General features: G+C 35.5%; 1 protein-coding gene across 19 annotated transcripts in view; it reads left to right on the top strand.

The window, feature by feature from the left end:
- Positions 1-27,630, top strand: part of JAK2 (Janus kinase 2) — a 119,566-nt gene that overhangs the window by 53,530 nt on the left and 38,406 nt on the right. For 14 of the 19 annotated variants that reach the window (XR_014056938.1, XR_014056945.1, XR_014056936.1 and 11 more), the window contains 4 exons: positions 8,395-8,512; positions 16,400-16,545; positions 24,812-25,133; positions 25,995-26,114. Coding sequence is in view for 11 of the 19 variants with exons in the window: in XM_081501008.1 (XP_081357134.1) it covers positions 8,395-8,512; positions 16,400-16,545; positions 24,812-25,133; positions 25,995-26,114 (706 nt within the window). In the remaining 8 variants the exon portion in view is untranslated. The remainder of the gene's footprint in view (positions 1-8,394; positions 8,513-16,399; positions 16,546-24,811; positions 25,134-25,994; positions 26,115-27,630) is intronic. The other 5 variants (XR_014056950.1, XR_014056949.1, XM_081501077.1 and 2 more) reach the window with 1 other exon arrangement.

The following is a 27,630-nucleotide window of genomic DNA, read 5'->3' as shown; positions in this document are numbered from 1 at the left end:
CGGCCCTGAGCCCTTGTCACATGCATCGAACATGGAATGGTGTTCTGTTTCACATATGATAATATACATGTTTCAATGCTATTCTCCCAGAACGTCCCACCCTCACCTTCTCCCTCAGAGTCCATAAAATTGTTCCATGCATCTGTGTCTCTTATTCTGTCTCGCATATAGGGTTATCGTTACCATCTTTCAAATTCCATATATATACATTAGTATACTGTATTGTTGTTTTTCTTTCTGGCTTACTTCACTCTGTATAATGGGCTCCAGTTTCATCCATCTCAGTAGAACCGATTCAAATGTATTTTTTTTAATGGCTGAGTAATATTCCATTGTGTATATGTACCACAGCTTCCTTATCCATTCGTCTGCTGATGGACATCTAGGTTGCTTCCATGTCCTGGCTATTGTAAACAGTGCTGCGATGAACATTGGGGTACACGCGTCTCTTTCAATTCTGGTTTCCTCGGTGTATATGCCCAGCAGTGGGATTGCTGGGTCATATGGCAGTTCTATTCCCAGTTTTTTAAGGCATCTCCACACTGTTCTCCATAGTGGCTGTACTAGTTTGCATTCCCACCAACAGTGTAAGAGGGTTCCCTTTTCTCCACACCCTCTCCAGCATTTATTGCTTGTAGACTTTTGGATAGCAGCCATTCTGACTGGTGTGAAATGATACCTCATTGTGGTTTTGATTTGCATTTCTCTAATAATGAGTGATGTTGAGCATCTTTTCATGTGTTTGTTAGCCATCTGTATGTCTTCTTTGGAGAAATGTCTGTTTAGTTCTTTGGCCCATTTTTTGATTGGGTCGTTTATTTTCCTGGAATTGAGCTGCAGGAGTTGCTTGTATATTTTTGAGATTAATTGTTTTTCTGTTGCTTCATTTGCTATTATTTTCTCCCATTCTGAAGGCTGTCTTTTCACCTTGCTTATAGTTTCCTTTGTTGTGCAAAAGCTTTTAATTTTAATTAGGTCCCATTTGTTTATTTTTGCTTTTATTTCCAATATTCTGGGAGGTGGGTCATGGAGGATCCTGCTGTGATTTATGTCGGAGAGTGTTTTGCCTATGTTTTCCTCTAGGAGTTTTATAGTTTCTGGTCTTACGTTTAGATCTTTAATCCATTTTGAGTTTATTTTTGTGTACGGTGTTAGGAAGTGTTCTAGTTTCATTCTTTTACAAGTGTTTGACCAGTTTTCCCAGCACCACTTGTTAAAGAGATTGTCTTTTCTCCATTGTATATTCTTGCCTCCTTTGTCGAAGATAAGGTGTCCATATGTGCGTGGGTTTATCTCTGGGCTTTCTATTTTGTTCCATTGATCTATATTTCTATCTTTGTGCCAGTACCATACTGTCTTGATGACTGTGGCTTTGTAGTAGAGCCTGAAGTCAGGCAGGTTGATTCCTCCAGTTCCATTCTTCTTCCTCAAGATTGCTTTGGCTATTCGAGGTTTCTTATATTTCCATACAAATTGTGAGATGATTTTTTCTAGTTCTGTGAAAAATACCATTGGTAGCTTGATAGGGATTGCATTGAATCTATAGATTGCTTTGGGTAGTATACTCATTTTCACTATATTAATTCTTCCAATCCATGAACACGGTATATTTCTCCATCTGTTTGTGTCCTCTTTGATTTCTTTCTTTCAGTCTTCTTTATGGTCTGCCTCTCACATCCTTACATGACTACTGGAAAAACCATAGCTTTGACATACGGACCTTTGTTGGCAAAGTGATGTCTTTGCTTTTTAATATGCTCTCTAGGTTTGTCATAGCTTTCATTTCAAGGAGCAAGCGTCTTTTAATTTCATGGCAGCAGTCACCATTTGCAGTGATTTTGGAGCCCAAGAAAATAAAATCTGTCACTGTTTATACTTTTTCTTCTTCTATTTGCCATGAAGTGATGGGACCAGATACCATGACCTTAGTATTTTGAATGTTGAGTTTCAAGTCATTTTTTTCACTCTCTTCTTTCACCTTCATCTAGAGGCTCCTTACTTCCTCTTCACTTTCTGCTGTTAGAATGGTATTATCTGCATATCTGAGATTGTTGATATTTCTCCCAGCAATCTTGATTCCAGCTATGATTCATCCAGCCCAGCATTTCACATAATGTACTCTGCATAGAAGTTGATAAGCAGGGTGACAATATACAGCCCTGTCATACTCCTTTTCTGGTTTTGAATCAGTCACTTTTTTCATGTCCAGATCTGACTGTTGCTTCTTGACCTGCAGACAGGATTTTCAGGAGACAGAAAAGATGGTCTGCTACTCCCTTGTGTTTAAGCACTTTCCACAGTTGTGATCCACACAGTCAAAGGCTTTAGCATAGTCAACGCAGCAGAAGTAGATGCTTTTCTGAAACTCCCTTGCTTTCTTGATAGTCCAGCGAATGTTGGCAATTTGATCTCTGGCTCCTCTGCCTTTTCTAAACTCAACTTGTACAGCTGGAAACTCTCAGCTCATGTACTCCTAAAGCCTAGCTTGAAGGATAGGATTTTGAGCATAATCTTGCTAGCATGTGAAATGAATGGAATTGTATGATAGTTCTAACTTTCTTTGGCATTGCCCTTCTTTGTTGAAAACTGAACTTTTCCAGTCCTTTGGCCATGGCCAAGTTTTCCAAATTTGTTGACATGTTGAGTACAGCACTTTTAACAGCATCATCTTTTAGGATTTTAAATAGCTCAGCTGCAATTTTTTCACCTTCACTAGCTTTGTTCATAGTAATGCTTCCTAAGGCCCACTTGACTTCCCACTCCAGGATGTCTAGCTCTAGGTGAGTGACCACACCATCATGGTTTTCTGGCTCATTAAGACCTTTCTTGTATAGTTCTTCTGTGTATTCTTGCCATTTCTTCTTAATCTCTTCTGCTTCTGTTAGGTCCTTATTGTTTCTGTTCTTTATTGTGCCCATTGTCACATGAAATGTTCCCTTTATGGTTTTGGTCACTGTCTCCTATACAGTGTTACAAACCTCTGTCTGTAGTTCTTCACATACTCTACCAGATCTAGTCTCTTGAATCTATTCATCACCTCCACTGTATAATCATAAGGGTTGTGATTTAGGTCATACTTGAATGGCCTAGTAATTTTCCCTACTTTTTTCAATTTAAGCCTAAGTTTTGCAATAAGAAGTTCATGATCTGATCCACAGTCAGCTCCAGGTTTTTGTTTTTTTTTACCGAGTGTGTAGAGCTTCTCCATCTTTAACTGTGAAGAACATAATCAATCCAGTTTCAATAGTGACACTCTGGTGATGTACATGTGTAGAGTCATCTGTTGGGTTGTTGAAAGAGGGTGTTTGCTAATGATCACTGTGTTCTCTTGACAAAACTCAGGTAGCCTTTGCCCTGCTTCATTTTGTTCATTTTGTATTATAAGGCCAAACTTGCCTGTTATTCCAGGTATGTCTTGACTTCCTACTTTTGCATTCCAATCTCCTATGATGAAAAGGGCATCTTTTTTGTGTGTTAGTTCTAGAAGGTGTTGTAGGTCTTCATAGGAATGGTCAGTTTCAGCTTCTTCAGCATCAGTGGTTAGGACATACACTTGGATTATAGTGATGTTGAATGGGTTGCTTTGGAAATGAACAAAGATCATTCTGTTGTTCTGAAGATTGCACCCAGGTACTGCATTTTGGACTCTTGTTGATTATGAGCACTACTTAATTTCTTCTAAGGAATTCTTTCCCACAATAGATATAATGGTCATCTGAGTTGAATTCACCCATGACTGTCCATTTTAATTCACTGATTTTGATTCCTAAGATGTACTTGTTCAGTCTTGCCATCTCCTGTTTTATTATATCTAATTCACCTTGATTCATGAACCTAACATTCCAGATTCATATGCAGTGTTGTTCTTTACAGCATTGGACTTTACTTTCACCACCAGACACATCCACAGCTGTGTGTCATTTCTTGTATGGCCCAGCTACTTCATTCTTACTGGAGCTAATAGTAATTGCCCTCTACTCTTTCCAAGTAATATACTGGACACCTCCCGACCTGGGTAGGGGGTGGCTCATATTCTGTTGGTATATATTTTTGCTTTTTCATACTATCCATGGGGCTTTCCAGGCAAGAATACTTGAGTAGGTTGCCATTACCTCTTCCAGTGGACCATGATTAGAACTCTCCACTATGACCCCTCCTTCGTGGGTTGCCATGCATGCCATGGCTTGTAGCTTCATTGAGTTATGCAAGTCCCCTCACTGTGACAAGACTGTGATCCATGAAAGGGAATGTTGATACTGAAAGAAGTGAAAGTGTTAGTTGCTCAGTCATGTCCGACTCTTTGCTCACCGTGGATTGTAGCCTGCCAGGCTCCTCTGTCCATGGGGTTCCCCAGGCAAGAATACTGGAGTGGGTTGCCATTTCCTTCTCCAGGGGATCTTTCCTGACCCAGGAATCAAACCCAGGTCTCCTGCATTGCAGTCACATTCTTGACCATCTGAGCCACCTGAGAAGCCCCTATTAGTTATTCCCAAAAAGTGAAAAGGAGGAAACACTTCCCAACTCATTCCATAAGTTCACCATTACCCTGATACCAAATCCAGACAAAGAAGTCTAAAAAATAAGAAAGCTACAGACCAATGTCCTTTATAAACATGGGTGTAAAAATCATCCAGAAAATACTAGCAAACCAAATCCACCTATATATAAAAAGGATTAAGTATTGACCAGGTAGAAATTATCCTAGGATATTGCTTTAACATCTCAAAATCAGTATAATGTACCATATTAGAATAAAGAGCCAAAGCATATGATCATCTTAATAAACATGGAAGAAAACTTTTGACAGAATCCCATGTTCTGTTGTAATCAGAATACTAAACACAACAGGAATGGACTGGAACTTCCTCAGTATGATTAAGGATCTGTGTAAAACTCTAAAGCTAATCTAATAATTGACAGTGAAAAGCTTAATGCTTTCTTCCAAAGATCAAAAACAAGACAAGAATATCTGTTCTCACCACTTCTGTTGAACACTGTAGAATAGATTCTAGCCAGGGAAATATGTCAAGGGAAAGAAATACAGGGCATCTGTATTGGAAAAAAAGAGATAAAACTCTCTATTCCCAGATATTAGGATCTAGTATATGCGAAACCCTAAGAAATTAATAAACTATTAGAACTAATAAATGAGCTCAGCCTGGTTGTAGGATAGAAATTCAAAGTGTTGTATTTCTGTATGCTAGGAATTGTAGTACAAATGTGAAATTAATAAAATTCCATTTACAATAGCATAAAAGAATACTTTGATTTAAACCTAACAAAAGAATTGCAGAATTGGTATGCTGAGAAATATAAAATATCTTTGAAAGAAATTAGAGAAACACCTAAATAAATGGAAAACTGTCTCATGTTTGTGTATAGGAAGATTTAATATGGCAGTATTCCCATCATTAAGCTTTATTTTCAGTGTGATCTCCACTGAAATTCTGTCCTAATTCCAGAAATTGACAGATAATCATAAAATTTGTGAAAAATCAGAGTCTTGAAAAAGAGCAAAGTAGGAAGATTCACATTTCTTATTTCAAAAGTTAGTCCACAATCATAGTTATTAAGACTGTTAGGTTAGATATATACATTAATGGAATAAATTGAAAGTCCAAAAATGATCTCTCATGTTATGGTAGTAGACTTTAGGCAAGGGTGCCATGACAATTCATGGGGATTGAATAGTCTTTTCAACAAATGACGCTGGGACAACTGAATATCCACATGTAGAGTAATAAACTTAGACCACTAACTCACACCACTGACCAAAAAGTAACTTAAAATGGATCATAGATCTTAATTTAGTGGCTAAAACTATAAAATTCTTAGGAGAAAACATAGGACTGTACTTTTGTGTACTTAAAGTAGGCAGTGATTTCAATATGGCACCAAAAGCCTAAGCAACAACAACAAAATAGGTTAGTTGGGATTCATCAAAGTATGTTTGTGCATCAAAGGATACTGACAAGAATGTGAAAAGACAACCCACAGAATGGAAGAAAATGTTTGTAAATCATGTATCTGACAGATACCTTATATCTGTAATACATAAAGAACTCTTACAGCTCAATATAATGACAAGTAACCCAGTCAAAATAAATGGGCAAAGTTTTGAATAGCCCTTTCTCTAAAGAAAACATTCAAAGGATCAATAAGCATGTGAAAAGGTACTCAACATCATTATTCATTAGAGAAATGTAAATCAGAACCACAGTGGAATATCATTTACCCAGTAGAATGGCAAACGTTAAAAAGATGGACAGTAATTATCAATTTTTCAAATTAACTCTTACTAAGTGGGACACAGGGTACCAGATGATGAGCCACATCTCAACAATAAACTGCAAAAGGAATTGAAGCAGAAAAGTTTATTACTCACTGATCCTTGAGGACATACCAGCATGCCTTAAGGTGTCACATGGAAAAGTTAAGACACACTGCAGATAGAGTCAGCCCTGGAATACATGACTTTATTAGGGTTTGTGGGTGAGTGCTTTGGGGTTCCTGGACTAATTTCAAAAGACCTGGATTTTGGTAAGCCATATGGGCGTCCACTGAAAAGGCACATAGGGGTGGGTGTGGAGAGGCAGGGATGACTATGGATCACAAAGGCTGTTGGGGAAATCGTATCAGGAACTTGTAATTGCTTGTGACTCTGCAAATTTCTGTCTGGAGCATGCATTTGTGTGGGGGTGAATGTTAGTTTAAGGTCCGTATAGGACTCTTGAGCAAACAAAATAAATGCTAAGTTGGCAGTACCATAGAAAAATTCAGCTTAAACTCTTCCACCCAATTGCTGGCATGGGTGTGACCTATTGGGGCACTCATACATTGTTGTTAGAAGTATAAAATAATCCAGCTGCTTTGAAAGAGTTTGGCTACTCCTTAAAAAGATAAACATAAAATTTCATATGATTCAGCAGTGCCACCCAGGTATATATGCAAGAGAAATGAAAATATACATCCTCAGGAAAAACAAATTTGTATATGATTATTAATAGCAACATTATTCACAACAGCAAAAAGGTGGAAACAAACCAAATGTCCATAAAGTGATGAATGGTTAATCAAAATGTGATACATCCATACAGTGAAAATCTAATTGGGCAATAAAAAGAAATGAAGTACTGTCATTTACTATAAATATGGGTGATCCTTGAAAACATTATGCTAAGTGAAAGAAGGTAGAAAAATCCACATTATATGATTCCATTTATATAAAATGTCTAGAATAGATAAATTTATAGAGACAGGAATGGTGACTTAGGGCTGGGGAGTAGATAAGGGTGGCTTGGGTGTGACTGCTAGTGAGAATGGAATTTCTTTTATGGAAGATAAATATGTTCTAAAGTTAGGTTGTGGTGATATTTGTACAATGCTTTGAATGTACTAAAAACATTGAACTTTTAATGAAGTATGTCTGAATAGAGCTGTGAGAGCAATATAGAATTTTTTTTGTTTCTTTGAAGGACAAGTTTGTCACCTCTGTTTTTTAAAAAAATTGAAGTATAGTTGATTTGCAATGTTGTACTAGTTTCTGGTGTACAGTAAAGTGATTCAAGTTATACTTATTTATATATATTGTTTTTCATATTCTTTTCCACTAAGGCTTATTACAGTATATTGAATATCCCTGTGCTATACAGTAAGACCTTGTTTTTATCCATTCTATATGTAATAGTTTATCTGCTAACTACAAACTCTCAATCCAACCTTCCCCCACTCCCCTACCCCTTTGGCAACCACAAGTCTGTTATCTATGTCTGTGAGTCCGTTTCTATTTCATAGATAAGTTCATTTGTGTCATATTTTAGAGTCCACATATAAGTGATATCATATGGTATTTGTCTTTCTCTTTATTTATGACTTTGCTTAATAAGATAATCTCCAGGTACATCCATGTAGCTGCCAGTGGTATTATTTCATTCTTTTTAATGTAATCTCCATTTCTTAAAAGAAGAAGCAGTTGTTTCCAGTGGTATTATTTCATTCTTTTTAATGTAATCTCCATTTTTAAAAAGAAGACACAATTGTTTTCACACCAAATTTAACATTTTCAGATTCTTCTATTGATATTTCCAGAATTACATTAAGATTTTTTTGTTAATGTTTTATTTCTACATTCCTCTATTTTCTGTTATTGCTTCTATGTTCTGTGCACTGAAGAAGGCAGATTTTGAATTTTAAACTTATGTTTCGTATATTTTCTGCCTATATTATGACTGTGGTTTTATCCTTATTTCCTTTTATCCTCACTTTGTATTTAACACTCTTATTTGTGTTTTCTGATTATGGGATAAAACCTTTTGGTAGACTGGAAATGGTTATATATACACAGTATATCTATTTTTGTTTGGAGGCTGACTGAGTATTTTAACTGTCTCGTAGATTTTACTTTCCTTACTGGTATTGTAATGGCAGCAACAGAACCTATCGACATGGAATATCTCGAGGTGCTGAAGCTCCTCTTCTTGATGACTTTGTCATGTCTTACCTTTTTGCTCAGGTATGATTATATTATCTTCATTGTACATGTGTTAAATTATAAATATCTTGCTGTATATTTCTCAATCAGGAAAATATTCACATATGGGAAAATTGATGCTATGTGTGCATAGCAGGTGCAGCGAGGTAACAAAATTGAGTCTTTTATCACTAATTTTTAATCCCATAGCTTTTGGATGTATGTGCATGTGTGCCCAGTCGTATCCAACTCTTTGCGACCCCATGGACGTAGCCTGCCAGGCTCCTCTGTCAATGGAGTTTCCTAGGCAAGAATACTGGTGGGGGCTGCCATTTCCTACTCCAGGGGATCTTTTTTTGTGTCTCCTGCATTGGCAAGCAGATTCTTTACCATTGATGCCACCTAGGAAGCCCATGGCTTACGGATAATAGACTCAATTTATAAAGATTCCTAGAGTTGGCCCTTTTGAATTTTCTTTTTATTTTAGTGCTTTAAATCATTTAAGAATTTCACAAAGTTTGGACTGAGTTTTACAGCATGATTCATGTAGACCTAAGTGGCTGGAATATAGGACAGTGAAGTTTCTTTAGAGCGATTTTTAAGAAATTCCTAAACAGTTTCAGACTTTTATTAGTGGGTAGCGAAATGTAAAGAAACTAAGTAATTGCATAAAAAGTGAACTATCAATACAGTAGTATGTGTCGCCCCTCACAGGAGGGGAGCTGGTTGTTGATACTTAGCCTGAAAACTGTGTTCCAGTTACTTGTTTATTAATATTGTTTGATTTTTGAGGTGTTTTGAAACATTTTAAAATGCTTTCTTGTTTATAACCTTGATTTAAACAGTAATTAAAATGTTTTGTCATTAAATTGCTTTTGAGTCTGTGTGCTGCAAGAATGAGGAGTAGTTAGTAAAGAAAGAAATTAGTACTTTTATGTAAAGATATGGTCTTGATATTCCCAAGGTATCTAGTCAAGTTCTAAATCAGATTTGCTAATATCATGGGAAGTAATCTCACAGATCCTCATAGCTCACATTTCTAGGATGTGTAGTAGATATAGTTCAGTTTATGAGCAACAGATTAAAGAATATTTCTTTTTTGCTGTATAGAGCAACTGACATTTTTATGTGTGAAGGGTTATAATATACTTAATAAATTTATTATTTTAACCATTTTTTAGTGATCAAAGCAGTGGCATTAATTCAGGGAATTCATATTGTTGTGCAGCCTTGACCACTATCCATCTCCAGAACACTTTTCATCTTCCCAAATTGAAACTTTATACCCATTAAAATGTAACTCTTCATTTCCCTCTCCTCCTGACCTCTGGCAGCCACCTTTCTACTCTCTGTCTTTATTCATTTGCTTATTCCAGGTTAGCTCAGTTAAGTGGAACTATACAGCATTTACTTTTTTGCGACAGGCTTGTTTCTCTTATCATAATGTCTTCAAGACTCATCTGTGTTGTGGAATGTGTCAGAATTTCCTTCCTTTTTAAGGCTGAGTAATATTCTGTTGTATATACCACATTTTGTTTACTCATGTCTCTTCTTGGATAGTTGCTTTGCTTCTACCTTTTGGTTCTTATGTGTAATACTGTAATGAACATGAGTGTACAGATATCCCTGAGACCTTACTTTTAATTCTTTTGGATATATATCCAGAAGTGAGACTACTAGATCATATGGTAATTCTATTTTTAATGTTTTTAGAAACTATTATGCTGTTTTCCATAGCAGCTGCACCATTTTACATTATTGCCAGTGGCACACAAGTGTTCCTCACCAACACTTTTTGATAATGGCCATTCTGATAGGTGTAAAGTGGTATTGTGTTGTGATTTTGATTTGCATTTCTTTAATGATTAATTATGTAGAGCATTTTTATAAGCTTATTGGCCTCTTGTATATTTTCTTTGGAGAAATTTATGTTCAAGTCCTTTGCCCATTTCTTTAATCAGGTTATTTAGGTTTTTTTTTTTTTCTTTTGTTGTTGTCTGGTTCTGGCTACTAACCCCTTATCAGATATATGATTTACAGTTATTTTCTCCCATTCCTTGAGGTGCCTTTTCACTGTTGATATGTCCTGTGATGCACAAACATTTTATATTTTGATGTAGTGCAATTTATCTATTTTTTTCTTCTGTTATCTATACTTTTAGTGTCAAATGCAAGAAATCATTGCCAAATCCATCATTGTGAAGCTTTCCCTCTTTACTTTTTATAAATATTTTATGGTTTTAGCTCTTATATTTAGATCTTTGATCTGTTTTCAGGTTTTTTTTTTATTGAATTATAGTTGATTTACAGTGTTGTGCTAATTTCTGCTGTACAGCAAAGTGATTCATATATCCATATATACACTCTTTCGTAGCTTCCCAGATGGTGCTAGTGGTAAAGAACCCACCTGCTTTACCATGTAGGAGACACAAGAGATGCAGGTTTGACTCCTGGGTTGGGAAGATCCCCTGGAGGAGGGCACAGCAACCCACTCCAGTATTCTTGCCTGGAGAATCCCATGGATGGAGGAGCCTGGTGGGCTACTCCATAGGGTCACAAAGAGTCAGACACGACTGAAGAGACCTAGCATGCACACACGCACACTTTTTATATTCTTTTCAATTATAGATTATCATAGGATATTGAATATAGTTCCCTATGCTATACAGTAGGACCTTGTTGTTTATCCATTCTCTAGTTTACATCTGCTAACCTGAAATTCCCAGTCCATCCCCCCACCCCTTGGCAATCACATGTTGATTCTGCATGCCCGTGAGTCTGTTTCTGTTTCATAGATAAGTTCATATTTTATATTCCATATATAAGGGATATCACATGGTATTTGTCTTTCTCTTTCTGACTTACTTCACTTCTCTGATAATCTCTAGATCTATCCATGTTGCTGTAAATGGCATTGTTTCATTCCTTTTTATGGCTGAGTAGTATTCCATTGTATATATGTACCATATCTTCTTTATCCATTCATCTGTCAGTGGAGATTTAGGTTGTCTCTATGTCTTGACTGTTGTAAATAGGTTGCTGTGAACATTGGGGTACATTTATCTTTCTGAATTACATTTTTTTTCAGATATATGCCCAGGGGTGAGATTGCTGGATCATATGGTAACTCTATTTTTAGTTTTTTAGAGGAACCTCCATACTGTTTTCCTTAGTAGCTGTAACAACTTACATTCCCTTCAACAGTGTAGGAGGGTTCCGTTTTCTCCATACTCTCTAGCATTTGTTATTTGTAGCATTTGTTATTTGTTATTACTTTTTAACAATAGCCATTCTCACCAATGTGAAGTGAGATCTCAATGTATTTTTGTTTTGCATTGTTCCTCTGTCCATGGAGTTTTCCAGGCGAGAATACTGGAGTAGGTAGCCATTCCCTTCTCCAGGAAGTCTTCCTGACCAAGGGATCAAACCTGAGTCTCCTGCATTGCAGGTGGATTCTTTACCATCTGAGCCACCAGGGAAGCCCAACAATTAACGATGTGGAGCTTCTGTTCATGTGCCTATTGCCCATCTGTATGTCTTTTTTGGGAAATGTCTAGCTCTTCTGCCCATTTTTCAATTGGGTTATTTGTAGTTTTGTTATTGAATTGTATGAGCTATGTGTATATTTTGGAAATTAAGCCTGTTAGTCGCATCATTTGCAGGTACTTTCTCCCATTATATAGGTTGTCTTTTTGTTTTGTTTGCAGTTTCCTTTACTACGTAAAAGCTTGTAAGTTTGATTAGGTCCCATTTATTTATTTTTATTTTTTTACTTCTGTTGCCTTGACAGACTGACCATAGGTAGGATTTATGTCACAATGTTTTGCTTATGTTTTCTTCTAGGAGTTTTATGGTGTCATGTCTTACATTGAAGTTGTTAAACCAGTTTGGGTTTATTTTTGTGTATGGTGTGAGCATGTGTTCTAATATTGATTTACATGTGGCTATTCAACTTTCCCTGGAGAAGACAATGGCACCCCACTCCAGTACTCTTGCCTGGAAAATCCCATGGATGGAGGAGCCTGGTAGGCTACAGTCCATGATGTCGCTACAAGTCAGACACGACTGAGTGACTTCACTTTCACTTTTTACTTTCATGCACTGGAGAAGGAAATGGCAACCCACTCCAATATTCTTGCCTGGAGAATCCCAGGGACGGCAGAGCCTGGTGGGCTGCTATCTATGGGGTCGCACAGAGTCGGACATGACTGAAGCGACTTAGCAGCGGCAGCATTCAACTTTCCCAATACTACTTGGTTGAGGAGACTTTTTCCAATTGTATATTCTTGTCTCCTTTGTTGAAGATCAGTTGCCCATAGGTGTGTAGGTTTATTTCTGGGCTCCCCATTCCATTAATTTGTATGTCTGTTTTTGTACCAATACCATGCCATTTTTATTAGTGTAGCTTTGTAGTAATGTCTGAAGTCTGGGAGGGTTATGCCTCTTGCTTTGTTCTTTTTCCTTAGGATTACTTGCTTTGTTCTTTTTCCTTAAGATTACTTTGGTAATTCTGGGTCTTTTATGATCTCATATAAATTTGAATATTATCTGGGAATTCCTTGGCAGTACAGTGGTTAAAACTTGATGCTTTCACTGCCAGGTCCTGGGATTAATCCCCAATTGGGAAACTAAGATCCTAAAAGTTGCATGGCATGGCCAAAAGAATTAGTATGATTCCTTTTAGTTTGTGAAAAATGTCATGGGTAATTTGAAGGGATTGTGCTAAGTAAATCTGTAGATTTCTTTGGGTAGTATGACCATTTTAACAACATTAATTCTTCCAATCTAAGTACATACGATATCTTTCTATGTCTTTGAATAATCTTTAATTTTCTTTATTAATGTTTTATAGTTTTCAGCATATAATGCTTTTACCTCCTTGGTCAGATTTATTCCTAAGTATTTTATTTTTTTGAATAAAATAAAATTTTATTTGAAAAGCAATTTTGTTTTAACATTTTCTTGGATATATCATTGTTAATGTAAAAATGCAATGAAATTCTGTATATTAATCTTGTATCCTACTACCTTGCTGAATTCTTTTATCAGTTCTAGCAGTTTTTGTGTGGAGACTTCAGAGTTTCCTATATGTAGTGTCATGTCACATGTGTGTAATGACAGTCTTATGTTTTGAGGTAATTTTTATATGGTATAAGGTAAGAGTCCATCTTTATTGTTTTGCATGTGGATATCCAGTTTTTTCAGCACCGTTTGTTAAAAAGACTATTCTTTTTCTGTTGAATGGTCTTGGCACTCTTGTCAAAACCATTTGACTATCAACCAACTTTTACATAGCTTCCTTTGTTTCAGTAGTCATTAAGGAAAGAGAGAAACAGGCTTCTGAAAATAGGGTACTATGAAGTTATGACTTTCTGCTGCTTTTATCATTGTATTATTTCATCTGTTATGCATATATGGTTTATTTGGTGGCATGCTAGTTAAGTCCCATTGATAGGCCAAGTTTTCCTAAACTATTCATTGAGCTACTTTACCCTAATATTAGTATTATGACATCTCATACTTTTGATCTGGAAAAATGATGGGTAATTTCCAATTTTATCTTTCTAGGAGGGATTTTCTTATCTAGGATGGCAAAATAATTTCATAATAGAGTCCTAAATTGTGTCTGGACACTACCGCATGCAATTTTCTATTACTTAATGTTTCTACTTCTCTAAATCCGTGTCCAGAAAATAAATAAGGTAATAGTTAACTTATTCTTAGATTGTATTGATATCAGGTTAGACTTTATGCATGTTTTAGACTAAATATAGCAAATTTTTTACTATAACTGTTTTTTTTTTTTTCTGGCTGAATGTAGATAAAATTTCTTGGTTCACATGTCAGCTGTCTAGATGAGAAACTACTTTTCTACAGTTTTAATTGAATGAGTCAATTAAATGAATCAGTTTTTATTGATGGTTAAGAAGGCTAGTTTAAAATTATATGCTTTGGCATTTGGGACTCTTTCATTTGTAACTTTTTTTCTAATAGTTATTTGGTTGATTATGTTGTTAGCACTGCACTAATTTTTTCATATGTTTATTGCCTTTTGGGCATGAGTTCCACAGGATATTCTCATAAACAGAATTTATTATACTCTAGTCCCAAATAGTATGTGAAACAGAAGCAAGCTATTAAAAATAATCTACCTAGCCTTTGGTTATCTGTGGCCTTTTTTTAATCAAGAATGACTACTTGCCTATTTTCAGAAGTAGGGTGAAATTAGTATTTGAAATTGAGCAAAAAGAAATATCCGTCTGTGAGTCAGTTTTGCCTTACCGATATTGAGGCCTTTGTTTTGGGGGTGTGTGTGTGTGTGTGCTCACTGTTTATTTCATGGTTTGTGCCTTTTAAGTAGTATATTTCTTTTCTTATACAAAAAGTTTTTCTAATTTGTTAATAGAAAGTTAGCTAACATATACTTTTAAGTGCATATTAATTTTTTTAATAAAATTATTTTTTAAATTTATGTAATACTTAATCTCATGAGATGTTATATGGAAGAAGGGAGATATGTGTATAAAATATGGATGATCTTTTCTCTTAGTTTAAACCTTGGTTGGTATTTCAGCCGTTACTATGGCTTTTACCTTTCTTATAAAGAAAATTGTTATTTTTAGAATATTGGTGCTTTTAGCCTTTCTCCCATTACATATTTAGTCTGATTTTATCTGTATCCCTAAATTGTCTAGATCAAAATCTTAGAATTTCTGTTTTTCCGTTTTCTTCATTCTTTTACATATAATTATAAAGTTAGTGGGTTTTTCAGACTCTTTTAGTGTCTTTTCTTCTATACAGCAGAGCCTTACTCTCTCATATTTGAACCATTACTGAAGCCTCTTCAAGAGTCTCCTTGAATACACTTTATTTTCTTAAAGTCCTTGTATCATTGCTGCTTCCTACCAGTGAAACAGGCATGGCGCTTTAAGAAAAGATACCTTATGAAATGGATACATATAAGAAAATGGTTCTCTATTGCTTCTGGGATCCAGTTGTTGAAGAGTACCTTCAGTTTGACCCTAACTTGCTTTTCCAAGTCTTAATTCACTCTATTCACTTTACATGAATTATCTGCTCCAACCAAACTGCTTTGCATCTCTGAACATGCCTTGTGCTTTCTTTTTGTGTCATTTCTTCTGTTTCTGCACCTGTTTTGTGTTAATCAAAAACTTCTTCAGGGACTTCTCTAGTGATCCAGTGGTTAAGAGTCCACCTTGTGCAGTGCAGGAGACATGGGTTCAATCCCTGGTCAGGAAACTAAGATCACACATGCCCTGCAGCAGCTGAGCCACACATCCTGTGTGACACAACAGAGACCCAGTGCAGCCAAATAAATAAATAAATATTTTTTAAAAAATTTCTTCATATTCAAAGAGTACATGAAATTTCAATTTTTCTGTGAAACCTTTCCTAATTACTCCTACTGGATATAATCTCAACTTCTTTTAAGTTCCTAAATCATCTGTTGTGTGGTACTTACTATACAGTGTCTGGCATTATAATTTTTTTTTTCACTTGTTTCACTTCCTGGCTACATTTTAGTCTCCTTGGAGGCTGAGGCTACATCTTATATTTCTTTGTAGCCAAAACAGTCCTTAGTACAATGCTTTGAGCATATTTGGAACTCAGTACATATTTAATTGATTAATACCTATTTTAATTTAGGTAATTTTGATGTTGAAGATACAATTTGAAGATAGAATCAGTGAAATAGGCTGATAATTGGAAACCTAATTTAAATCACTTTCCATTTGCAAAAGAACTTATATTAAAACTTTATGGCAGAGTGTTTCAAAATCAAGGGAGGAGTTGACGTTAAATGTATATGTTCTGAAAATTATGTTATGGATTAAAATACAATAATAGATTAAAATGTGATAGTGAAACTTAAGAAATATTTTCTTCTATATTTTGTTTTTACCTTAGTGGCGGCATGATTTTTTATATGGATGGATAAAAGTACCTGTGACTCATGAAACACAGGAAGAATGTCTTGGGATGGCAGTGTTAGATATGATGAGAATAGCCAAAGAAAAGAATCAAACCCCACTGGACATCTATAGCTCTATCAGGTAATTTTCTTATGCAAATCCATATATATAAGTATGACTAGTTATAGGTTTTGTGTAACTTATTTTTTTTTTTCTGGTTTGCCTGTATTTATTTTTTGGTGTATTTTTAAGATTAAATGAAAAAAATTTAAAATTCCATAGTGTTTTAGGATTTTCAAAAGTTTCAAACAAATGATTTTGTATGTTATCATAACAATCCTTTTTCCCTTCTAACTCTATAGAATTCCTCCTCCTTTCCCTTAGCCCACCAGAAACCACTAGTTCATTCTCTATATCTGTGAGTCTACTTCTTTTTTGTTATGTTTACTAGTTTGTTGTATTTTTTAGATTCCACATATAAGTGATACTGTACACTATCTGTCTTTCTCTGTCTGTTATAATAGCCATTCTCGTGAGTGCAAAGTGACATCTCATTGTAGTTTTAATTTGCATTTCCCTGATGATTAGCAATATTGAGCATCTTTTAATGTGCCTGATGGCCATCTGCATTTCCTCTTTGGGAAAGTGTCTATTCAGTTCTTATGCCCATTTCTTAATTGGGTTGTTTGGTTTTTTGATGTTGAGTTATATGAGTTGAGAACTGACTCATTGGAAAAGACCCTGATGCTGGGAAAGATTGAAGGCAAGAGGAGAAGGGGACAACAGAGGATGAAATGATTGGATGGCATCACCGACTCGATGGACATGAGTTTGAGCAAGCTCCAGGAGTTGGTGATGGACAGGGAAGCCTGGCGTGCTGCAGTCCATGGGTTGCAAAGAGTCGGACATGACTGAATGAACTGAACTGAATCCTTATCGTTCATTTCATTTGCAAATATTTTATCCCATTCAGTAGCTTGTCTTTTCATTTTGTTGATGGTTTCCTTTCCTATGCAAAAACTTTTAAGTTTAATTAGGTCCCATTTATTTATTTTTTCTTTTATTTTCTTTTCTTTAAGAGATGAATCCCCCAAAAAATATACTGTTATGATTTATGTCAGTGTGTGTTCTGCCTGTGTTTTCCTTGAGGAATTTTATAGATTTACATAAAGACTTTTAATTCATTTAGACTTTTAAATTCAAAATCCATTTTGAGTTTATTTTTGTATGCTTGACATATAAAATTATAAGATATTTAAAGTGTACATCTACCTATATATTGTAAAACAGTTCCCTCTCTATTAACATACCTATCACCTCACATAAATATTTCTTTATTTGTTATTGTGAGAACTTATATTCTACTCCTTTAGCAAGTTTCTGTTATATAATACAGTTTTATCAGTTATAGTCAGGTTTTACATTAGATCCTTAGGCCTTATTCATCTTATAACACATCCAGCAGATTCTTATACATATGATCCACAGACTCCAAATTATTCTTCTGCATCTTGAATTCTGACAGTCATGCCTAATATGATTTTTTGAAATGCTACTCCTATAGCCCAGCTTTAATGGCTGTAAGACTTCTACTCCTTTTGAAGTTATATATGACTACTGTAAGGATGCTTTGTTTTTTTTTTTTTTTTTTGAAGTTTGAAGACTAAACATTTGTTTTATGTATTATATATACCTACTTGATTATAAGTTTGAAGATGTCATGAACCTGGTTAAAATTCTCTTTATTCCTAGAAATCCTTCTCTCAGTAACTGGCTTTTGTCTGTCTTTTTCTGACTGCCCTCATGTTAAATACCCACTTTGCAGGTTATCAGTTTTTATGTTTCCCTCTTTGGTTTTAGGTATTCTTGTTTTGTTTTCAAATGTCTATTAGTCCTTAACCTAAGGGTGCAGGCCATAGGGAATGATTTCAGGAAACTCACTGAGGTATCTTAAAGATTCCAACATCTAAAGAAAAAACAAAAGTGTTTCTATTTTCCAGTAAGGCCTTGATCTTTATTAAAATCCAGACAAACACCTCTTAGGAGAATAACTTCTCATTCATTTGTTCGTTCATTCATTCATTTAACAACTATTTGTTGAATACCTGCTGTAGCAAGACCATAGTAGAACATAGTGTCTTAGATGTTGGCAGTAGAAACTGAAGGAATTGAAAGGGACATAGTTAAAGAACAGAGAAGCTTTGAGCCATTGAAAATGAATTTTTAAATATGAAGCTTAAGCTATAGTGGAACACTTCTGCTATGGAGAGATGATATTGTCCAAAGTCTTGGCACATTAGAGGTTGTGGTTTCTTTGAGGTCAGGAATCTCATCATCTATTTATTCTTTTTCCTGCCTATTTAATATAATGTCCTAAAACCAGTGAATGTGTAGTAATTGTATTTCTTTGATTATCTTTACCAGAATATAAATGCATCTGCAAAATTCTGCTTCATTTTTCATTTACTTTTAAAACTGTATAGATACTAAACATTTATTATAAGATTCCATGATATTTTAAAACAGCTCTATTGAGATATAATTCACATAACATAAAGTTTACTTGTTTTAATTGTACAATTCAGTATTAATTATTGAGTTATAAAGGTTCTTTATATATTATGAATACAAGCCTCCTGATGTAGGTTCTCATATATATGATTTGCAAATATTTTTCCTATTCTGTGGATTTTTTTCACTTTCTTGAAAGTATTATTTGCAGCACAAGAATTTAAATTTTGAAGTAACCTAATTTATCTATTTTTTCATTTGTCTTTAATACCATGACTTTTTAATAATTGTAAATAATTTATCACTGTACTGAAGCAAATCATGCCTGATTTACTTGCCTTCTTACTATAATTTAATTCACTGATGTTTTCCAAATTTTTACTTATTGCTTATTTCTGAAAAATAATCAAGGAACTCTACTTTTTTTTAAAGTTTTCGGGATTGGTGGAAGAACAGGTGAATAATTTGTTCTTCACCGAATGAAATAAGCTGCTTTGTTCCTAGAAATATCCAGTAGAGTATGCTTCTCTGACTAGTATAATACATAAAATAATACATATTCTTTCCCAGTCTTAAAAAAATACATGTAAAATACATCTCTGTGTGTCTGTACCTGTGTATTAGGTGCATCTGTGTCTGTGAGAACAAGCCTTTGTGTCTACATGTGCACCCGCATCTGTGTTTGTGCATCTCCTTGTGCATGTGTGTGTATTAGAAACTTAGCCTTTGTTATGCCAGATCCTAGTTGGGCATTGTGGTTTTGGTGTTGGAATACAGAAAGTAAAGGAAATGGATAAGATTTTTCTATTTCATTCTTCGTCTGCTCCTTGAAATCCTAGGTGTGCAAAAGGAAGAGAGCTAGAGAATGGAAAGTGTTTAAAGGAGACCCTGCTGAATTTGCGAACACTAGACCAGGGCCAAGGCCACTTACATAGCAACGGAGGTATATACCTCCTATCACTAGACTGCTGCACAGCTAAGCAGATACTAGAGTTTACAGTGGTTTATTCCAATTGTAATAATAAGATGCAGATTTCATGTTATGGTACAAAAATAGTATGTAAGACAAAATTTAACTTCAGAAGCTTTTAGAACCTGAATTTTAGGCTACCTTAAAGGTTCAGGGCTTCTCTGGTGACTCAGATGGTAAAGAATATGCCTGCAATGCAGGAGACCTGGGTTCAATCCAGGTCATGAGAAAGATCCCCTGGAGAAGGGAGTGGCTGCCCACTCCAATATTCTTGCCTGGAGAATTCCATGGACAGAGGAGCCTGGTGGGCTATAGTCCATGGAGTCGCAAAGAATTGGACATGACTGAGCGACTAACATGTAAAGTTTCAGTATAACACAAGCATCAAGAAGAATGTTTTCATGCTTCAGGAGTTAATAACTTTGTGACTTTTGAAAAATTTTTAGTGTTTGTAACAAAATCTAGCTAGTTCCCATCGCAGATGACACCAGAGTAGATTCATCATATTCAAGAAACCATACATTCTTATAGGACGTATGTCTGTCCTTTATTCCAGGAATCAAAGTAGAAAAACTTTTTGTATTTTTTTATCTTAAACTCCTCTTTTGATTTCCAGATAAGCTTTCAAAGCCTTGTTAAATCAAGTAGCACTGGTGTTTATGTAAATTATAATCCAGATTTAATAGGACTCTTGGTTTAGCTAAAGTTTTTGACAGAAGAAGGTAAAGTAGGAATTATTTGTATTCTGATTGTATTTTTAAACCTTTCAGTTTTTTTCTCAACTTACAGAGGCTCTCCTATATTCTATCCAGACTTTTATTAAATTTTATGTATTTTGTTCAGTTGCTCAGTCATGTCCAACTCTTTGCGACCCCATGGACTGCAGCACGCCAGGCTTCCCTGTCCTTCACCATCTCCTAGAGCTTGCTTAAATTCATGTTCATTGAATCGGTGATTCCATCCAACTATCTCATCCTCTCTTGTCCCTTTCTCCTCCTGCCTCCAATCTTTCCCGGCATCAGGGTCTTTTCCAGTGAGTCGACTTTTCGCATCAGGTGGTCAAAGTATTGGAGCTTCAGCCTCAGCGTCAATCCCTCCAATGAATAGTCAGGATTGATTTCCTTTAAGATTGACTGGTTTGATCTCCTTGCAGTCCAGGGGACTCTCAAGAGTCCTTTCCAACACCATAACTCAAAAGCACCAGTTCTTCAGCACTCAACCTTCTTTATGGTCCAGCTCTCAATCCGTACATGACTACTAGAAAAACCATAGCTTTGACTATACGGACCTTTGTCAGTAAAGTAATGTCTCTGCTTTTTAACACACTGTGTAGGTTTGTCATAGCTTTTTTTTCAAGGAACAAGCATCTTTTAATTTCATGGCTGCAGTCACCATCTGCAGTGATTTTGGAGCCCAAGAAAATAAAGTCTGTCAGTATTTTCCATTGTTTCCACATCTGTTTGCCATGAAGTGATGGGAATGGATGCCATGATCTTAGTTTTTTGAATGTTGAATTTTAAGCCAGCTTTTTCACTCTCCTCTTTCACCTTCATCAAGAGTCTTTTACAAATATATAATTGCCCTGAAAAGGAAAGGAATGTGACTTTTGAGATCTGAAAAATGAGTAGAATTTAATAGGTGGAGAGAGGTAAGTGATGGAGAGTAGAGGCTCACGGAAGAGGCTTTGCAGCAGAAAGAAACATGGGAAGAATGAAGAGAGTCAGTATGGTTAGAGCTCAAAGAGTTAGTAGGTGATGAGGCAGGGGCTGGACCATATAGAACCTAGAGGCATGTTGATGAGGTTAAGAACACTGGGAAACTATGGAAGAGTATTGTGTGTGTGCTCAGTTGCTAAGTTGTGTCCAACTCTTAGCAACTTTGTGGATTGCAACCCACTAGACTCCTCTGTCCATGGGATTTCCCAGGCAAGAATATTGGAGTGGGTTGCCCTTTCCTTCTCCAGGTTATCTCGCCAACCCAGGGATCAAACCCGTGTCTTCTACATTGGCAGCTGGATTCTTTACACTGAGCCACAGCAAAGCCCTATGTAAGAGTATTAAAGCAAGGGTAAAAAGATTTGTGTGTTTAGAAGATTCCTATGACAACAGTGTAGAAAACTAATTAGAGGGCTGAAAGAGAAAATGGAAATATGGGTCGCCTAGAGAGTAAGATCATTGCAGTAGTTCCTCTAGGAATTGCAGTTGAATGGGTTAATAATAAGAAAAATGGGCAAATTAGAGAAATATTTAGAAGGGACAATCAAGGGAAGATGGTGACGGATTGAATAATGGGGGTTGGTGGGGAGGTTATGTAAAGAATGATTCATGAGTTTCTGGGGCTTGTGGGAATAGAGGATCTTTAGTGCAGTGTACTCAGATAGGAAATGCTTTAGAAGAATCTTTTAGGGGAGGACGTTATGGGGACTCATGAATTTGGTTTGCTATGTTGTTTGAGGCACTTTTGAGATATCCATGTTATATGGGTAAATTGACTTGACTATGGAGGATAATGTCTGAAGCTTAGAGATCTGGGCTGCTAAGTCACTTCAGTCGTGTCCGACTCTGTGTGACCCCATAGACGGCAGCTCACCAGGCTCCGCCGTCCCTAGGATTCTCCAGGCAAGAATACTGGAGTGGGTTGCCATTTCCTTCTCCAGTGCATGAAAGGGAAAAGTGAAAATGAAGTTGCTCAGTCGTGTCCGACTCATAGCGACCCCATGGACTGTAGCCTACCAGGCTCCTCTGTCCATGGGATTTTCCAGGCAAGAGTACTGGAGTGGGGTGCCATTGCCTTCTCCGAGAGATCTGGGCTAGAGCTAGAGATATCAGAGTTGTTTGTATATAGACTGTCTAGAGTGAAAGAAAGTATGGATAAGAGAAGAAGAGGGCCCATAGTTAAGTCTTGAAGAATTCTAACAATTATCACCAGCTAAAGGGGTTTGAGCCTGTAAAGAAGACTGGCAAAGTAGCCAAAGAAATGGGTTGAAAATCAGGAAAGCTAAGGGAAGAAAGTATCAAGGAGAGAGTGATTAACACTGTTGGATGCTTCTGAAAAATGACAAGTAAAATGAACAAGGAATTTGGTTTTAGCAACATTCCTTGATCTTAGCAAGAGTGGTTTCTAGAGACTGATGGAACAGAAACCAGATTGGAGTGAGTTAAGCAGTAAATGGAAGGTGAGGAAATGAAATTGGCCATATGAACTCTTTAAAAAGAAGCCAGATAGGCTGTGGCTGGAGAGAGATGAGGGATAAGGAGATTTTATATTTAAGATGGGAAGAACATTAATGTTTTTATAACTTGTGGATAGAAGATAAGTAATAAGTAGGGTAAAATTCCCCAGAGGGTAGAGGTAAGTACACATCAAAGAAATAACTTTAACAGATTTATACCTTATTTATTGTAATAGGTGGGAAGGAAGAAAGAATGAGTGCACATGTGTAAGGTTTACTAGCAAGATACTGAGGGAGTTCTGCTTAAAGAAGCTTATTTTTCCCTAAGAAAAAGATGAAGTCATTTTTGATAATAAAGAGAAATGTAGCTGAGGTAAAAGAAGAGAGAAGTAGGAACTTTAAGAATATCAGAGATTTGACATAGTTGTGGGACTTCGGAAAATTAGTTGAACAGAGAAATGTCATAAAAGTGATAGTAGTGATAAAAGCCTATTTGAAATTTGTGATTATGAATTTATAATGCAACCCATCTACCTTGTCAAATGACTTTTCCCAGCAGCTTTGGCTATTTGAACACAAGACTGATAGCTCCATAAGGGGATTAGGGTAGAGCAGGGAAGGAAAGAAAGCAGTGGTGCGCTGGTAAATGTTTAACAATGGTTCTTAAAAAAAAGAGAGAAAAAAAAAATCTGATTTGTTTGTAACTTTTGTTGATAGACATGGTTTAAATACCATGTATCTGTGGCCAATTTCAAAGTAGCAATCTGAGATCACCCAATGCAGAGTTGAAAAGAGATGAGTAGCAAACCCTTTCCTCACTCAGATATAACCTCAAAAGCACATATAGTAGTAAAAATGTAAAAATAAATAAATAAATAATGTAAAATAATTAGGAAGTGATGCCTTTTGAGTATTTATTGTCTATATTTAAATATAATTTATTTGCAATTTTATTTAATTTAAATTTTAATGATGGCTCTATAACAGTACAAAATAATCATTAAAAATATAATCATCTCTCAGCATTAGGCAGTTCCAGCACTCAGGTACGTGTAGTACAATGTGATAAGTGATTAATTATGGAGCAGTGCACAAAATGCTGTCAGACAAAGGGAATAGCATCTAACATGGTTATAGAGATCCAGTTGTACCTTCAGAAATAAAATAGTCTTCCTTTTTCAGACACTTGAGCAGAAGGAAAATAAGTTATCTACCTTCCTTAGGATATTTTACATAGAGATGGAAGTACAAAAGATTCAGAACATTTCCAAATAGAATTGTTTTTATTGCAAAGGGATTATTAGGAATTATTGAAGCTGACCTGAGAGAATAATGCACACAAAAGAAGTATGTTTGCTTGGTGAATATCAGTAATATCTAACAAAATATAACAATTTCCAGAATACAGATACATTTTAGAGTATAGCATTATAGGAAAGATATGCCAAAATGGCGTCTATAAGATATCAGAGAAACTTTTAGAGATTCCAATATTAACTAGACTATGTCTTCATTTCTTTTAGGGGAAAAAAATTAACTTCTCCTTCTCTAAAATTTTATGACAACTCAGAATTTGTAAAGGCCTTTACATCATCAAATAAAACCTTAAGTTTTTATACTATATGGATGGTGACTGTGTTACCTTTTTCACTTGACTATTGTGCTATTTACTTATTATGGAGAAGAGTGGTATCTTCTAATTTTATTTTGTTCCAACTTGTTTTGCTCTTGTGTGTACTCTTTATTATCTCTAGCTACAAGACATTTTTGCCAAAATGTGTTCGAGCAAAGATCCAAGAGTATCATATTTTGACAAGGAAGAGAATAAGGTACAGATTTCGCAGATTTATTGAGCAATTCAGCCATTGCAAAGCCACTGCCAGAAACTTGAAACTTAAGTATCTTATAAATCTGGAAACTCTTCAGTCTGCCTTCTACACAGAGCAATTTGAAGTAAAAGAACCTGGAAGAGGTCCTTCAGGTGAGGAGATTTTTGCAACCATTATAATAACTGGAAACGGTGGAATTCAGTGGTCAAGAGGGAAACATAAAGAAAGTGAGACACTGACAGAACAGGTAATCCTCAATGATATGTTCTTGTTCTTTGTTAATTTAAGTAGAATGACAATAGAAGCAAAGTACTTGTAGTCATTTGGAACATGGTCTTGCAATACTCTCCTTCCATTGATATAAGTGGAAGTTTTTAATAATGTGACACCAGCAAGATCATAGCTATGGTTCTTTTCTCATTGTTCTTAAATGGCATTTTGTTTGTTTTTTATGACAAAATAATTAGTAATGGTGTTCTTTTTTAATTTTTGTTTTTTAAAATTATGAAAGTATGATAACACATTTACAGGAGATTTGGAAAATACAGATGGTGTTCTTATAGGTTCAAAAAAAGCTTAAATTCTAAAAGTGATTTTTAAGGTTGTTTTGCTGCTTTTTTTGTCTTTTACTGTTACTGATAACTGGAAGCACAGTTATGAAATTCAGTTAGAAAAAGATCAGTTTTTATTGATTTTATGATGTTGCATACATGTTAAATACTTATTTAAGTTTACATTACAGGTTTTAAGTTTGTTCATATCTATATTGTTCTTAGGATGTTATCAGATATTTATTTATTTTTTTATTTTCATTATTTGGTAAACTGAATTTTCTGATAATGGTTTCTATTAATGTTGATTGGATTGAAGGGTACTATAGCACACTTTAGAATCCTGGCACCCTTTAATCCTCTCATTTTTAAGTGGAAACCAAGATACATTGTAGTCTTAGGGTTGCATTATTGGGAGAGAGAATCTCATTTAATGCTTATCTATTGCTGTCAGTACTTTTAAAAAGAATTTGGAATGAAATCTCCTTTATAAGTCTTGTTTTAAAATGGCTCCATAAAGTCAACCTATTTTTAATATCAACTGCTCTTAATTACAGGATTTACAGTTGTATTGTGATTTTCCTGATATTATTGATATCAGTATTAAACAAGCAAATCAAGAAGGCTCAAATGAAAGCAGAATTGTAACTATTCATAAGCAAGATGGTAAAAGTCTAGTAAGTTTGCTTTATCATTATATAATGGTTATGCTTTATGGTTGTAAAGCATATGATTCTGAAATAAGTATTTCAGAATCTTAATACCTAAGATGTTCTCTTGTAGGGATTTTGATTATACTTTTAAATAGACCTGTAACATCAATTTAGAGCTATAAACATGAATTTAGTAAGCTTTTTGATTACATCTAGTTTTTTTATCACTACCAACACCATCTCCCCAAAGAATGTCTTGTACATTAATGTATTTTTCAGTCATTTTCATAATTAGCAAAGCACTAGTTACCTCCTGCCCTCTCCTCTCCCACCTCAACCCCAGTTTTGCTCGTTCCCTGTTGCAATGCTCGTTCCTGTCTATACAGTCTACCCTCTGTATCTGTCTCTGAGTTCCATATCCATAGATTCAACTAGCTGCAGGTTGAAAATATTCAGAGAAAAAATTCGAGAAAGTTCCAAAAAGCAAACTTGAATGTACCATATGCAGGCAACTATTTGCATAGCATTTATATTGTATTTATAGCCATTCGCATCTCATTTACATTATATTAGGTATTATAAGTAATCTAGAGATGATTTAAAGGATATGGGAGGATATACATACTTTATATGCAGATACTGCATCATTTTATATAAGGGACTTATGGATTCATGGATTTTGGTGTCTGGAGGGGAGACAGATCCTTGAGCCAATACCATGCAGATACAGAGGAATGGAGGGACAACTGTGTAATCTTTTTTACCAGTAGAGGTGTGTGTAATTCTATCATATTGCCTATTTACATAACAAAATGTGAACCAATCCCAGGTAATCCCTATCCAAACTGTGAGGCATGTTTGATTATAAAAGATTAACCTTTTCTCTGTTTTAAAATAGCTTCAGAGGGAGTTCCCTGGTTGTCCAATGGACTGGACTGTGTGCTTCCACTATAGGGCCATCAGTTTGATTTCTGGTCTGGGAACTAAGAGCCCACATGCTGCCCAGCATGGGCAAATATTAATAATAATAATAAGATAAAACAGCTTCAGACATCCTACTTATTTTAATTGAAAGGAAGAAATGAATTCCTTTGTACTGTGTTCTTAAACTGCTTATTTTTCTGGCTCTGTTTTCTTTCTTTTTTTTTTTATTAATTTATTTATTTTAGTTGGAGACTAATTACTTTACAATATTGTAGTGGTTTTTGCCATACATTGATATGAATCAGCCATAGATTTACATGTGTTCCCCATCCTGAACCCCCCTCCCACCTCTCTCCCCATCCCATCCCTCTGGGTCATCCCCTTGCACCAGCCCTGAGCACTTGTCTCATGCATTGAACCTGGACTGGCGATCTGTTTCACATATGATAATATACATGTTTCAGTGCTATTCTCTCAGATCGTCCCACCCTCGCCCTCTCCCACAGAGTCCATAAGACTGTTCTGTGCATCTGTGTCTCTTTTTCTGTCTTGCATATGGGGTTATCGTTACCATCTTTCAAATTCCATATATATGCATTAGTATACTGTATTGGTA

Source organism: Giraffa tippelskirchi, chromosome 1, assembly GCF_054371585.1.
Source record: "Giraffa tippelskirchi isolate mGirTip1 chromosome 1, T2T-mGirTip1v1.2.pri, whole genome shotgun sequence".
Lineage (NCBI taxonomy): Eukaryota > Metazoa > Chordata > Mammalia > Artiodactyla > Giraffidae > Giraffa > Giraffa tippelskirchi.
Note: the sequence above shows the minus strand (reverse complement) of the source record. Positions and strands in the feature narration are given on the sequence as shown.